Source organism: Balaenoptera ricei, chromosome 19 (genome assembly GCF_028023285.1).
Source record: "Balaenoptera ricei isolate mBalRic1 chromosome 19, mBalRic1.hap2, whole genome shotgun sequence".
NCBI classification, from domain to species: Eukaryota; Metazoa; Chordata; class Mammalia; order Artiodactyla; family Balaenopteridae; genus Balaenoptera; species Balaenoptera ricei.
Genome location: NC_082657.1, coordinates 10,317,390 through 10,330,999, shown reverse-complemented (window position 1 = coordinate 10,330,999; position 13,610 = coordinate 10,317,390). Strand labels below are relative to the sequence as shown.

General features: G+C 51.1%; 1 protein-coding gene across 2 annotated transcripts in view; it reads left to right on the top strand.

The window, feature by feature from the left end:
* Positions 1–13,610, top strand: part of RELB (RELB proto-oncogene, NF-kB subunit) — a 29,092-nt gene continuing 15,482 nt past the window's right edge. Inside the window, exons 1-3 of one of the 2 annotated variants that reach the window (XM_059905038.1) lie at positions 1–232; positions 1,236–1,283; positions 6,234–6,580. In XM_059905038.1, coding sequence (XP_059761021.1) covers positions 178–232; positions 1,236–1,283; positions 6,234–6,580 — 450 coding nt within the window. In that variant the 5' untranslated portion in view covers positions 1–177. Of the gene's footprint in view, positions 233–1,235; positions 1,284–5,848; positions 5,917–6,233; positions 6,581–13,610 lie in introns of those variants that run through there. The other variant, XM_059905037.1, reaches the window with a different exon arrangement.

Here is a 13,610-nt window from a genome sequence, read left to right as displayed (position 1 = left end):
CGCCCCCCGCAGCCCCGGGCGCCGCGCGTCCAGCCCGGCCTGCGGCCCCAGCCCCTGCGCCGCTCTCCCGACCCGCGATCGTCCGCCGGACCGTGCCACCTGGCCGCTCGGCCTGCCCGCGTGTGTGTGTTTTGGTCTGGGCTGGCCTCCGGGCCGTCAGTCCCCACTGGTTGGGCCATGCCGAGTCGCCGCGTCGCCAGATCGTCCGCTGCGCCGGAGCTGGGGGCCCTGGGTAAGCGGGGCCGGGGTTCAGGAGAGGAGTCTGGGGCGGGACTGGAGGTGCGGGAGGCCTGGGGTCCTGGAGTGGTCTGGGGGTTCCTACAGGAGTCTTAGGGGTTTTGCGGGGAGAGTGTGAGGGTTCCGGGGACACTATATCAAAGGGAAGGAAGGAGGCAGAGGATGGTGACCGGGTCCGGTACAAGGTAAGAGAGAGACGTCCCACTAGAGAGTGAGAAGGGGGCGGGGCCTGACCCTGAGGCAAAGAAGGGGGCGGGGCCCGACTACGAGGGGGAGGGGCAGAGCCTGACTCGGAGAAGGAGGAGCGGGAGCTGCTCCTGAGGGACTGGGCGTGGCCAGACACAGAGAGGGAGAAAAAGGAGAGGCCTGGCCCACAGAAGGGGGCGGGGCCTGACCATGAGTGCGAGAAGAGGGCGGGACCTAACTCAAAGAAGGAAGCAAGGTCTCACCTACTCAGAGTAAGGGGCGGGGCTTAAGGGAGATAAGGGGGCGGGGCCGTACTCGGAGAGGGAGAAGAGGCGGGTCCGACTCTGGCAGAGAGAAGGAGGAGGGCCTGCTCTGAAAAAAAGAGGGCGGGGTCTGACTCAGAGAAGAAAGAGGAGGTGGGGCTTGCCTCTGGAGAGAAGTGGCAGGGTCTGAGGGAGAAGGGGACGGGCCTGACACTGGAAAAGTGAAGAGGTAGGGTCTGACCCTGAAATAAGGAAGAGGGTGGGGGCTTTCCTAACTGAGGCTGAGAAGAGTTCCTCCAGGTCCTTCTCAGCCTTCTTAAGGGAGAGAAGGAGCAGGGCCTGAGTGCGATGAAGGGTGGGGTGACTGACAGAAACTAGGGAACCTGTCCATGAGTTAAGGAAGGAAGGCCGGACCATGCGGGCAATAAGGGTGAGGGGCATGATCCAAAGGGGCGGGGCCAGGAGAGGAACGGGGTGGGGCTTGGGAGATTGTCTGGTTCTCCCGGCCGTATTTCCATCACCTCCTGAGACATGCCTCCCTCCCTGCAGGGGCCGCGGACCTCTCCTCGCTCTCGCTCGCCGTTTCTAGGACCACGGGTGAGCAGCCCTCCACAGTTCCTGCCCACGTGCACGCTCAGGATGGGGCAGGGGGAATCCTGTGGAGGTGGCATTGTGTACGCCTCTGTCTGGGGGTTTTGCGGAGGTCTACCTCAGCTTTCCTCAGCCTGTATCCCTCCCTGCCCGTTGAGATGGGGTCCCCAGATGCCCCTACCTCCCGGTGATGAGGAGCGGGGCAAGTAAAACTAACCACCTATTCACTCTCTAAGAGAGTCCTCTTTAGAGATTCACTATGGTAGTGCAGAGCGTAATAATTACATACTGGTGCCACCACCCCTTCACTGCAAGTCACTTCCCTTCTCTGGGTCTCAGTTTTTCTCATCTGTAGGATGGGCATAATATCAATGCCTCAGAGGGACCGAGAGGATTCAATGAGCTGATACAGCTAAACAGTATCAGTATTAAAGCAATAACAGTATTAAAGCAGTGTCTGGCACACAGTTAAGGGTCACCCAGAGAGCTGTTAAAACAGATTTTTGGGCCCCATCTCCAGAGTTTCTGATTCAGTAGCTCCAGGATGGGCTCTAAGAGTTTGCATTTCTAGCAACTTCCCAAGAGATGCTGAGAACCACTAGTCTATAAGCCCCCTCATCCTGTGCCATCCAAAATTCAGTGCTGCCCAAGGAAATGCAGAAGCATGGCCAAAGGATGACATCATCTCTCATAAATGTGCTGGAATTTGGAGGGCAGGGATTGAGTCCTGCCACCAGGAAAACCCAGTGGCCCCAGTGGGCTGGGTCTGAACCTCTCTCTGGAGGTAAAATCTTGGGATGGACCCCAGAAGTGCTGGCTTGGCTGTGGAGGAGGCCCTGCGGGTTCTCTAGGAGGTTTGTGAGTTTGGGAGATAGTGAAAGGTGGGAGATGGCATTGGGAACAGGTCCTGCCAAGCACTGGTTCTGGGCAAGAACAAGGTTGAGACTTTTCTGACCCAAGACCTAGATCTTTGGTTTCTTTCAATTGAGAGTAATTTCTGACGTTATCCATTCAACAGATATTTATTGAGTTCCAATTGCATACCTGGCCCTGTGCTGGGCAGTGCTGAGCACTCAGCAGTGACCAAGACAGCCCTGGCTCCGCCCTCATAGGGTTCCCTACCTAGATGTGGAAGCAGATATGTACACAATGAATTAAATGTAGGATTATAAAATGTGATAAAGGCCCTAAACAAAGCTTGGGATCAGTGACACCTAAATAGCGTGGTGGGGATGGGAGAACAACTGAGACAGAGTGGGAGGGAAATTTTCCCTCATTTTGATGGGCCAAACACATACTGGGCCCTGGGTATACAGTGGGGATGGGGCAGATGTATTTCCTACTCTCTGGTGTTCACAGTCTACAGGAGACAGATATGAATCACTCTAATATAAGGTCATGTCAAATCCTAGCCAGTGCCATGAAAATGATAAAACCAAGGCACCTAACTGTGAGTGACTGGAGTGGGGGTTCTGGGGGCTATCTTGGATAAAGTAGTCAGGGAAGACCCATCTAAGAGGTGACATTTGACCAGGGACCTGAAAGTGGAGGAGGAGGCATGCAAAGATCTGAAGGAAGAGCATTCTGGTAGAGACTAGCCTGTGCAAAGGCCCTGAGGCATGAAAGACAGCTGCTCAAGTGTGGCCCATCCTGGCTGGCCCTGAATGGTGGCAAGTTTGTGTGGGAGTTTGGGAGGGGGACAGGTTGTTATTTGAGCTGAGCCCTGAATAAAGAGAAGAAGTCCCTAACATTTCCTGGCTGAAAGAGGATTTTAGATAATAATAATAATGGCTAAGTTTTATGGAGGGCCTGAAGTGGTCGGACCCTGTGCTAAGCAATTTCCCAGTGTGCTTCTAAATCCTCATGTTAATGCCTGAGATATATCAGAACTTTTTATAGAGAAGGAGGCTCAGAGAGGTTAGGCAACTTTCCCAAGGCAACACAGCCAGAAGTGACATCCGGGATTCAAACTAACATCTGTGTGACTCCACACCCCATGCTCTGAAACCATGTCTTCCAACCTCCTCATTTTATAGACAGACAATCTGAGGCCTAGAGAGGGGAAGCAATTTACCCACATCCATAAAATAATGTCTCCCAACACCTTACCCAACAGCAGCCAGCATTTATGTATCGTCTACTATTACGGCAGTTCTAAGTGCTTCCTGTATATTAAACAGCCCAACCAGACAAGCATTATTATTGTGTCCATTTTATAGATGAAGAAACCAAGGCACAAAAAGAGTTTAAGTAATGGGCTCAAAGCCACATGGCTAGCAAGGAACAGAGCCAGGATTTGAACTGAGGCAGTACAAAGCTTCAGCCACAGCTGCCCGGGCCTCAGTTTCCCCTCGCAGCCTGGGAGCTCCTTGAAGGCTCAGACAAAGTCTAACTCATCTTTGGATCATCTTTGGATCCCCAGGTCATCCAGCACGGATGCCTGAGAAGGTGTTTCCAAGTTGAAGTGACTTGAAGTTGGCCCAGCCAGTGATCTGTAGCGTGTCCCTTCCTCTCTCCCAGCCTCAGTGTCCCCATCTACCAAGTGGGGATGTCTTCCCCACCCCGGTGACTTCACAGATCACATGAGATAAGCGGGGCAGGAAGACTGCTTTCCAAGGAGCAAAGGTCTGGCTGCTGGGAGCCACTCCCCGAGAGCGGAGGAGGAGGACAGGTCTGGCAGCAGGGCAGGTTGGCAACGATTCGGTGGCCAGCGGCCAGCGCAGGCAACCCTGGATGGGGCATCTGGCCCCGGTCTGCCCTCCCGTGCTGTGTGACCCCACAGGCTTGCTTGCTCCCTCTGGGCTCCCCTTGTTCTGTCTGTGGAATGATGGGAGGTTGGTTTCCATCCTCCACGGTCCCTTCCAGGGCTGAGCTTTCCTGAGGAGGTGATAAGGGGCTTGCCCAGCGTTGCTGTCATTCCCCCCTCAGGAAGTAGGGGCAAATCCCGGATACCGGCTGGGTACTGCTGGGGACTGGCATGGGATGCAGAGGGAGGTGGTTGCCTAGGAGTGAAGGATCAGCCTTCCTGGATCTTCAGACACCAGGAAGTGATCTCCCGGGGTCTAGGGTGGGCTTTAGGGAGGGGTCCACCCCCACATTTTGTTTAGAATCTTGGGCATCCATTTCTTTTCCCTGGTGATGAGACCCTTGGCTTTTCCTTAGATTCTCAACACTGCTTCATAATCCCTGGTCTAAAGGTTTTTTGGGGGAGGCATTTGAGGGTAGCCTGACCCTGGGACCCCAACATTGGGAGCTGAAGGGAGGGTAGGCCAGGAGGGAGAGATGGGGGTTAGGGTTTAACATCCCAGGGAGTCAGAGCCCAGGATTTCCCAGGATGGAGGAAGGGGGAAGGGTTCTGGGAGGGGATGGGGTTGGGGAATCTGTCTTAAAAGATGAAAGTCTTGACCACTTCCTGGACCTCACCTTTCTCTTTCTCTTCCTTCCACAGATGAATTGGGTGAGTATCACAGGGCAGTTCTGGGGGGAGGCTGGGAAATCCAAGTGCTCACAGAGAGGGATCTTGGCCTTCCTTGTTGGGGAGGAGGTCACAGTGTGACTTCTGGGACTGCTGGGGGATTTTAACAAAGTCATGTGCTCCCAGGGTACTTAGCAGTGCTTGACACTTAGTGAAGATTCAGCATATGCCAGCCGTCCTTAGCATTAGTTGCTGTTACTACAACTATTGTTCATTCCTTCGATGAGTTGTATTGAGCACCTGCTGCATGCCAGGCACTGTTCTAGGCACCGGGGATTCAGCCACGAACCAAAGTCCCTGCTCTCTTGGAACTGACACTCTAGTGGCAGAGACAGGAGGAAAAGGAATAAAGAACAAAATAATGTTAGATTGGGCTAAGGAAATAAACAGGAAGGGGCCTGGGGCAAACACATTAGATTGGGCCTTTCTGAAGAGGTGGGCTGAGACCGGAAGGATGAGCAAGAGCCAGCATGGGTTGAATGGGGGGAAGCGTGGAACAGGCAGATGGAGGAGCCAGTCCAATGCCCCGAAGAGGGCCGGGCTTGGTGGGTGCAAGCAACCGAAAAGAGACCAGAGCGTGATGAGAGGGGGCAGCGGGAGGCAAGAAGCCCAGGACAGAGGGGGCCCGTCCACAGAAGGCTCTGTGGCCAAGGTCGGGGGTGTGGGTTTTGTCTTTGTCCTGTTTTCCTGAGATGAGTGGAGTTTGGGGAGAGTTTTATATGGGGAAGGTGTTGACTTTGACTCTTAGGGAGATGGGAGCCACTGGAGGCTTCTGTTGAGACGGGCACAGGGTCTGACATCAGATCCCTCTGGCTGTGTTTGGCAGATAGACTGGAAGAGGCAAGGTGGGGAACAGAGGCAGTGGTTCAGATGGAAAGTGATGGAGGGTGGCCCAGGGAGGAGGCAGTGGGGGTAGGGAGAGGTGGCGGGAACGTAAATGTATATTTGAGGTAGAGGCAGGAGAAGTTCATGGATTGGACATAGTAGATGTGGGATCGTGAGCAGCTGATAAAGATGTGTGTCCTTCCAGCTTGAGCACCGTGGATGGTGGTGCTGCTTTCTGAGATGGGAACGGCTTGGGCAGAGCACCTGTTATTCTTGTTGTCATTAAATGGCGCAAGATGGAGGCAGGGGTACCTGTGACTTGGTTCTACCTTGATCCAGGTGAGAGGTGATGGAGGCATGGGTTCAGGAGCTGTTTCGGAGGCGGGTGCACAGAAGGGTGCAGGAGAAGGAGAAACCAGGCCGACCCCTGGGGTTTCGGGCTTCTAGAACTGGGGGACGCTACGCGTCCGTTTCCAAGAAGGAGGGCAGGGGCTTTTCTGTGTTCGGAGCTGACGCCCCTGCCCTTGGCCCACAAGAAATATGTCTTGAAGAAATGAACGGACGGGAAAAAGGCGAGGGCAGCACAAGTCTGGGGGTAAAAAAAAAGCCTTTTCTTTGACAATCAGCGTCATCCCTAGGTTTTGCTTCTCCCGCAGAGATCATCGACGAGTACATCAAGGAGAACGGCTTCGGCCTGGAGGGGGCGCAGCCGGGCCCGGGCGAGGGGCTGCCGCGCCTGGTGTCTCGCGGGGCGGCCTCCCTGAGCACGGTCACCCTGGGCCCCGCGGCGCCCCCGCCCCCGGCCACGCCGCCGCCCTGGGGCTGCCCCCTGGGCCGGCTGGTGCCCCCGGCTCCGGGCCCCGGGCCGCGGCCGCACCTGGTGATCACCGAGCAGCCCAAGCAGCGCGGCATGCGCTTCCGCTACGAGTGCGAGGGCCGCTCGGCCGGCAGCATCCTCGGGGAGAGCAGCACAGAGGCCAGCAAGACGCTGCCCGCCATCGAGGTGGGCACCAGGGGCGGGGGCGGCACCGGGGGCGGTGGGACTCGCGTGTCCCCCGCCCCGAAGAGTCATACGCATGTATTTCTTTATTCATGTATTTTATGGTGGTTATTATTATTGCTGTTGCTATTTTTGGAGCGGATGATACCGCTGTCACTTGGCCTTAAATTTAAAGGGCATTCAGAGAAAGGCCTTCTTCCCGGCAATTTGACAGTATTGGTCAAAATTATCATTGGTAGCCTCCTGGTTCACCAGTGAGGCCTTAAGAATCAGAATATCTGGATTCGAATCCAGTTACTGCCTTGGACAGGTTACTCGATCCCTCTGTGCCTCCTCCTCTACAAAATGGGATAATACGGACTTCCCTGGCGGTCCAGTGGTTGGGACTCCACGCTTTCACTGCTGGGGGCCCGGGTTCGATCCCTGGTTGGGGAACTAGGATCCTGCAGGCCCCCTGGCGCGGCCAAAAAAAAAATTTAAAAACTGAAGAATAATAATAACCAAGCACCTGGGGTTGTTGGGAGGAGTAAATGAGTTACTTATTCACACCAAGTACCTCGAACATGGTGAGTGATCAACTGAGATAGCTTCTAGTATTACTAGTATAATTATTATTATCATTATTACTCTTAGGCCGGGCCATTCCACTTCTAGGAACTTATCATGTAGATATGCCTGCATCTGGGTGAAAGAGGGACGTACGAGGTTCTCCCTTGCAGCCTTGTTTGTATAGAGAAGAATTGGAAGTTTCCGTGTTAATCATCAGGGGACTGGTGAAATAATACATCTACCGATTGCAGTCCTATGCAGCAGGGACAAATATATCTGTGTAAGTGTGCAAATAAATATAAATACATACAGTTAATACAGAAAACATTTTAAATGAAGCCATCCCTTAGGTACTGATGTGGAAGTATCTATCTCCAAGATATATTAATTTTGTTTAAATTGAGGTGCAGAATTTTGTGGGTATTATACAGTTGACCCTTGAACAACATGGGTTTGAACTGGGTGGGTTCGCTTAAACGGGGATCTTTTTCAACAGTAAATACGATCCCCAGTTGTTGGAACCCCCCCAGGCGGAACTGCAGAAACACGGATACTGAGGACCAGCTATAAGTTATAGGTGGATTTCCCACTGCGGGCAGGGTCGGTGCCTCAGTGCTCCCTCCCCCACTCCCCACATTGTTCAAGGTAAACTGTACTACCCTGTGTGTCAAAAAGAGGGGAAAATAAGATTTTCAATTTGTACTTGCTAGTATTTGCATACAGAAACTCTGGAAAGGAAAACAAATACAGGTGAATTCTTTTTTGGAGGCAGTGCTGAATGGATAAGGTACAGACAAGATTTTCAACTATAACCATCTTTATTTTATTTTTATTTTATTTTTGGCTGTGTTGGGTCTTCGTTGCTGCGCGGGCTTTCTCTAGTTGCAGCGAGCGGGGGCTGCTCTTCATTGCAGTGCGTGGGCTTCTCGTTGCGGTGGCTTCTCTTGTTGCGGAGCCCGGGCTCCAGTAGTTGTGGCGCTCGGGCTTAGGTGCTCCGCGGCATGTGGGATCTTCCCCGACCAGGGCTCGAACCCGTGTCCCCTGCATTGGCAGGTGGATTCTTAACCACTGTGCCACCAGGGAAGCCCTTTAGTTTGTTTTAGTTTTGAATCATATGACATGGATCAAAACGTTCAAAAATATGAAGAGTCATGTTAAATTAACATAATTTAAATTAAATTAAAATGAACAAAAGTCCCCCACTCCTGCCTCCAGGTTCCCCCCACCAACCCAGAGGTAACCATTGTTATCAATATCTCATGGAGCCTTTCAGGAGTATTTTATGATTAATGATTATACAGGCAAATATATATATACGTATATACTATCCCCCTTTTGTACATAAAGGGGAGCGTGCATGCGCTTGTGTATATAAAATGTGTGGGGTTTTTTGTTTTTTGGCCGTGCCACGCAGCTTGCGGGATCTTATTTCCCCAACCAGGGATCGAACCCAGCCCAGTGGAAACATGGAGTCCTAACCACTGGACCACCAGATTCCCTTCCAGAAGTTATCTGAGTGACACACGTGAAGGAAATAATAGATGAACCGAGTCGTTCTCTACAGCCCTGCTTGTAATAGCGGGAAACAGAAAACAACCAAAATGTCCACCAATAGGAGACTTGCACAATATATTATCCTATATCCACACGGCAGGATGAGATGGTAAAGAGAATAAGGCAGCTTCAGTCATGCTGATATGCGCTCAGCTCCAAGATATATTCCTAAGTTAAAAAAAAACACATTTTAGGGGGCTTCCCTGGTGGCGCAGTGGTTGAGAATCTGCCTGCCAATGCGGGGAACACGGGTTCGAGCCCTGGTCCGGGAGGATCCCACATGCCGCGGGGCAACTGGGCCCGTGAGCCACAACTACTGAGCCTGCGCGTCTGGAGCCTGTGCTCCACAACAAGAAAGGCCGCGATAGTGAGAGGCCCGCGCACCGCGCTGAAGAGTGGCCCCCGCTTGCCACAACTAGAGAAAGCCCTCGCACAGAAACGAAGACCCAACACAGCCAAAAATAAATAAATAAATAAATAAATAAATAAATAAATAAATAAATAAAATAAAGAATTAAAAAAAAAAAAAAGAAAGATCTCTTTTAAAAAAAACACATTTTAGGACTTCCCTGACGGTCCAGTGGTTAAGACTCCACGCTTCCACTGCAGGGGGCACGGGTTCGATTCCTGGTGGGGGAACTAAGATCCTGCAAGCTGTGTGGCGTGGCCAAAAAAAAAACGTTAAAAAAAAACAACAACTTCTGGAAGTGGGACGGCTGTTGCCAAATTGCCCTGCCCGGGGGGTTGCATGCATGACTGTCTCTCCCAGTGATTTCTGAGAGGCCTGGTTCCTGTGCCTTTCCAATACGGAGACTTCATGTGTTTCTGGATCTTTGCCCAAGTGTCCATGGACCCTGAATTATGTCCTCACCATCCCACCAGCCCTGGATCCCGGGCTCATCTGCTCCCTGACCTCCAGCTTTCTCCCTGGTGACCAGCTCTCAGTCTCCTCCAGATTTCCAAGACCGCCAGAGGGGTGCTGTTAAATTACACATCTGCTCGTCTCCCCTGTTCAGAATCCTCCTTTGGCTCCCTAGCACCCTCAGGAGGAAACCCAAGATCCTCTCTGGGCCTCTAAGACCTTTCATGGCCCAGCTCCTGCTGCCCATTCCCATCCAGCCCTCCTCACTCACCACCATCCAGCCACCAGCCCTTTGCCTGTGCCATTCCTCCTGGCTGGAGTGCTTTCCACCTGCAGCCTGGTCACCTCCTACTCACCCGTGAGGCCTCAGCCCACCTCAGGGACGCCATCCCTGACCCCGGCCTCAGGTCCCAGCTCCCTCGTGTGAGATCTGTTTCCCTCTCCTCTTCCTCAGTGGGATTTGTACTCAGAGCTTTACTTGGGGGATTAGCAGAGCAACCCTGTCCTACCCCAACAAGTTTGGATTTTAGGGTCAGAAAGACTTGGGCTTTGGTCCTGGCTCTGCCATTTACCAGCTGTGTGGATTAGGGCAAGTCCAGTGCTTCCCTTGGCCTCAGTTTCCTCATCTGCAAAATGGGGATGAAGCTCCTGCCCCCTCCCCACAGGACACTGTGAGGAAACCAGGGAGATGGCCCAGCACTGGTGTGCAGGACCCCTTACTCAGACAGGTGGTTGTAGTTGTTGTTATTGGATTTGGCTCCAGGCGTCGTGGCCAGAAGTAGCATGTTAGCGGGACATTCTGGTGAAAAGAACGGTTTACTTTGAAACGTATATTCCATCACTGGCTTTTCAGGAATGGGCCACTGTGGTACGTTGAGGGGCAATTTTGTAGCCCCTCATTTATCTTTAAGCATTTTGTCTGTTTTTCCGATTTGATAAGGGATATTTTTTCAACTTTATGTCTCAACTTTTTTGGAAAAATTTTAAACCTACACAAAATAGACAAAGATAGCACAATGAACACCCGTATCCTTTTGCCACATTTGCTTTATGCCTCTCTCTTGGTTTATTTTTTTGGCCATGCTGCGAGGCTTGTGGGATCCTAGTTCCTGGACCAGGGAATGAACCCGGGCCCTCGGCAGTGAAAACACAGAGTCCTAACCACTGGACCGCCAGGGAATTCCCAATGCCTCTCTCTTTATATAGACATTTACGGAGGAAGATTTGAAAGTGAGTCAGAGATATGACATTTCACCCAAAATGTTTCAGCCTGTATCTCTCAAGAGCCATGACTTTTTTCTACGATGTAGGACCTGTCTAATCACAATGCTGTTATCACGTTCTAGAAACGTAATATTCATGCAAGAATATTATCTAAGATTAAGTCCATAGTCTAATGATCTCAGCTGACCCCAGATATCCTTTATACCTGTTTTTTTTTTTCTTGTCTGCTTGTTTAAAATCCAGTGCGGGATCACGTGCTGCCTTTAGTTGTCAGGTGTTGCTATGGTCTGAATGTTTGTGTCCCCCCCGCCTCCAATTCATATATTGAAACCCTAACCGGGAAGGTGATGGGGAAGGTCCCTTCCACCATGTGAGGACACAGTGACACAGTCTGCACCCAAAAGAGGCCCTCACCAGAACCCAATCGTGCTGTCGCCCTGATCTTGGGCTTCCAGCCTCCAGAACTGTCGAGAAATAAATATCTGTTGTGTATACGCCACCCAGTTCTTGGTATTTTGTCACAGCAGCCCACACAGAGGAAGACAGGTGTCTTTGGTATCTTTTGACTTGAGTTCATTCCTCGGTCTGTCTTTGCGTTTCAGGACAGGGACATTTGTGGAGGACAGGAAAGGCGTTTTGTAGAATGTCCCACATTCCGGGTTTATTGGCTGTTTCCAGATTAGATCAGGTTCTTCATTTTGGTGGGACTACCCCAGCGGTGATGCTGGGGCCCTCTAGGAGTCTCACATCATGGCCATGGGGTGGCAGTTTAATATCTGATGCTGAGTCAGAGCCCGTGGTGAAGGTGGTGTATTAGTCAGCTCGGGCTGCCATAACAAAATACCACAGACTGCGTGCCTTGAACCACAGGAATTTATTGTCCCACAGTTCTGGAGGCTGGAAGTCCAAAACCGAGCTATCGGCAGGGCTGGTTTCCTCTGAGGCCTCTCTCCTGGGCTTGCAGACGGCTGCCTTCTCGCTGTGTCCTCACTTGGTCTTTCCTCTGAGTCAGCACTGGCGTCCCTTTGTGTGTCCAAATTACCTCTTCTTATAAGGCCATGAGGAGACTGGATTAGGACCCACCCTAAGGCCTCATTAATTTACTCACCTCTTTAAAGGCTCTGTCTCCAAATACAGTCACATTCTGAGGTACTGGGAGCTGGGGCTACAACATATGAATTTTGGGGGCGTGCAGTTTAGCCCATAACAGGGAGTGACCACCATTGAAAAGGTATAGCTTTCCCTTTGTAATTAGTACATTACCTGTGGGGTGATACTTTGAGGCTGTGTTTTCCCCAACTTTTTATTTCTAAGTCTTTCCAGGCAGTTATTCTAGCTTTGTGTTGGTTTTGATTTCAAAGAGTCAGAACAGTAAATGTCCAACAATAGGGGGTGACCTGACTCCGAATTTCGATTTAGTATTTTCATCCCCATCTTTTAGAGGAGGAAACTGAGGCTCAGAGAGTGTAAGTTACTTGCTCAAGGGTACACAGCAAATTCATTGTAGTAATTACTGCCATTTACTAAGTGCTCTTGTGTGCCAGGTACTTAGTACCTATTTTACGGATAAGGACGGTAAGACCAGAGAGGTTTATCACGCAGACGGCCAGTGGTAGAGCCTGGTTTGGTACCAGGTCTGACTGACTTCAAGGCCTAATGTCTATCCACAATCTCGCATGACATCTCAAAGATGAAAAGCTTTCGTGACTTCCCTGGCGGTCCAGTGGTTAAGACTCCGAGCTTCCACTGCAGGAGCCGCAGGTTCGATTCTTGGTCAGGGAGCTAAGATCCCACATGCCGCATGGTGCAGCCAAAAAAAAAGGGATGAAAAGCTTTCAGCCTTGCAGTCTTCATGACTCCTGAGGCTGTTGACTCTGAGCTTTTCAGAATCTCCTAATGTTACATCAGGGAGCTGGTTAAACTAATGGTTTTAACCCATCTGACTCACTGAAATTTGTCTACTCAATATAAATTGTCTACTCATAATCATCCCTGAAATCCATAATGCCCCAACTTTAGTATGAAGGAGAAATAAAAGGAAAATTATACAGCCTATACAAGCACATTTATTTCAGTATGTAAATGCTTGGGCACAGCCTCAGGGAAATGAAAACAAAGTAGCAGTTGCTTTGGATCTCATTAATACAGCAGCATGAATGCAGCCCGACCCAGCGTGGTGGACTTGGCTACTTAAATGCCACACATCCAGCGTGGCCATAGGTGACAGGATTTCCCAAAATGATGAACAATTGGGAATTCCCTGGCGGTCCAGTGGCACAGCAAAAAAAAAAAAAAAAAAAAAAAAAAAAGGCCACCAAAGTGGTGAACAATTCTCAGTTCAAATGAAACCAGTCTCCTCTCAATTAACATGGTGATTGCAGTCCTTGAAAATTCAGTGTATTTGAAAGTTATGGGAAAAAATACCGTACATGTAAAACGGAAGGAGGTTCTGGGTTCCGACCATTTAAAACAGGTTTGTCACTGATGTGAATGTTGGCGGGACATTCAGAAGTCTTGCAGGACTTGTGTGGGACTGTCCTGGTATTGCAGGCTGTGTAGCACCCGCGGCCCTGTACTGCCTGCTGTGGGTCCCGATCCCAGTGTCAACCAGAATGGTCCTCAGTATCCCAGACGCCCCCTAGAGGGCTGTACTCCCTCACTGAGACGCACCTGTTCATTGTATTTTATAGGCACCGGCTTTACACATTCGGAGCAGGCTTTAGTGGTTCTCTCATGCCAGTTAGGGCCCTGTGAGTGACCCAGGAAAGCCAAGCGGCCACGTGGGTCTGAGCCCTGTCTCAAGGGGCTAGTTTCTGTCTGCTGCCCCACGTGGCTGCTGAGTAG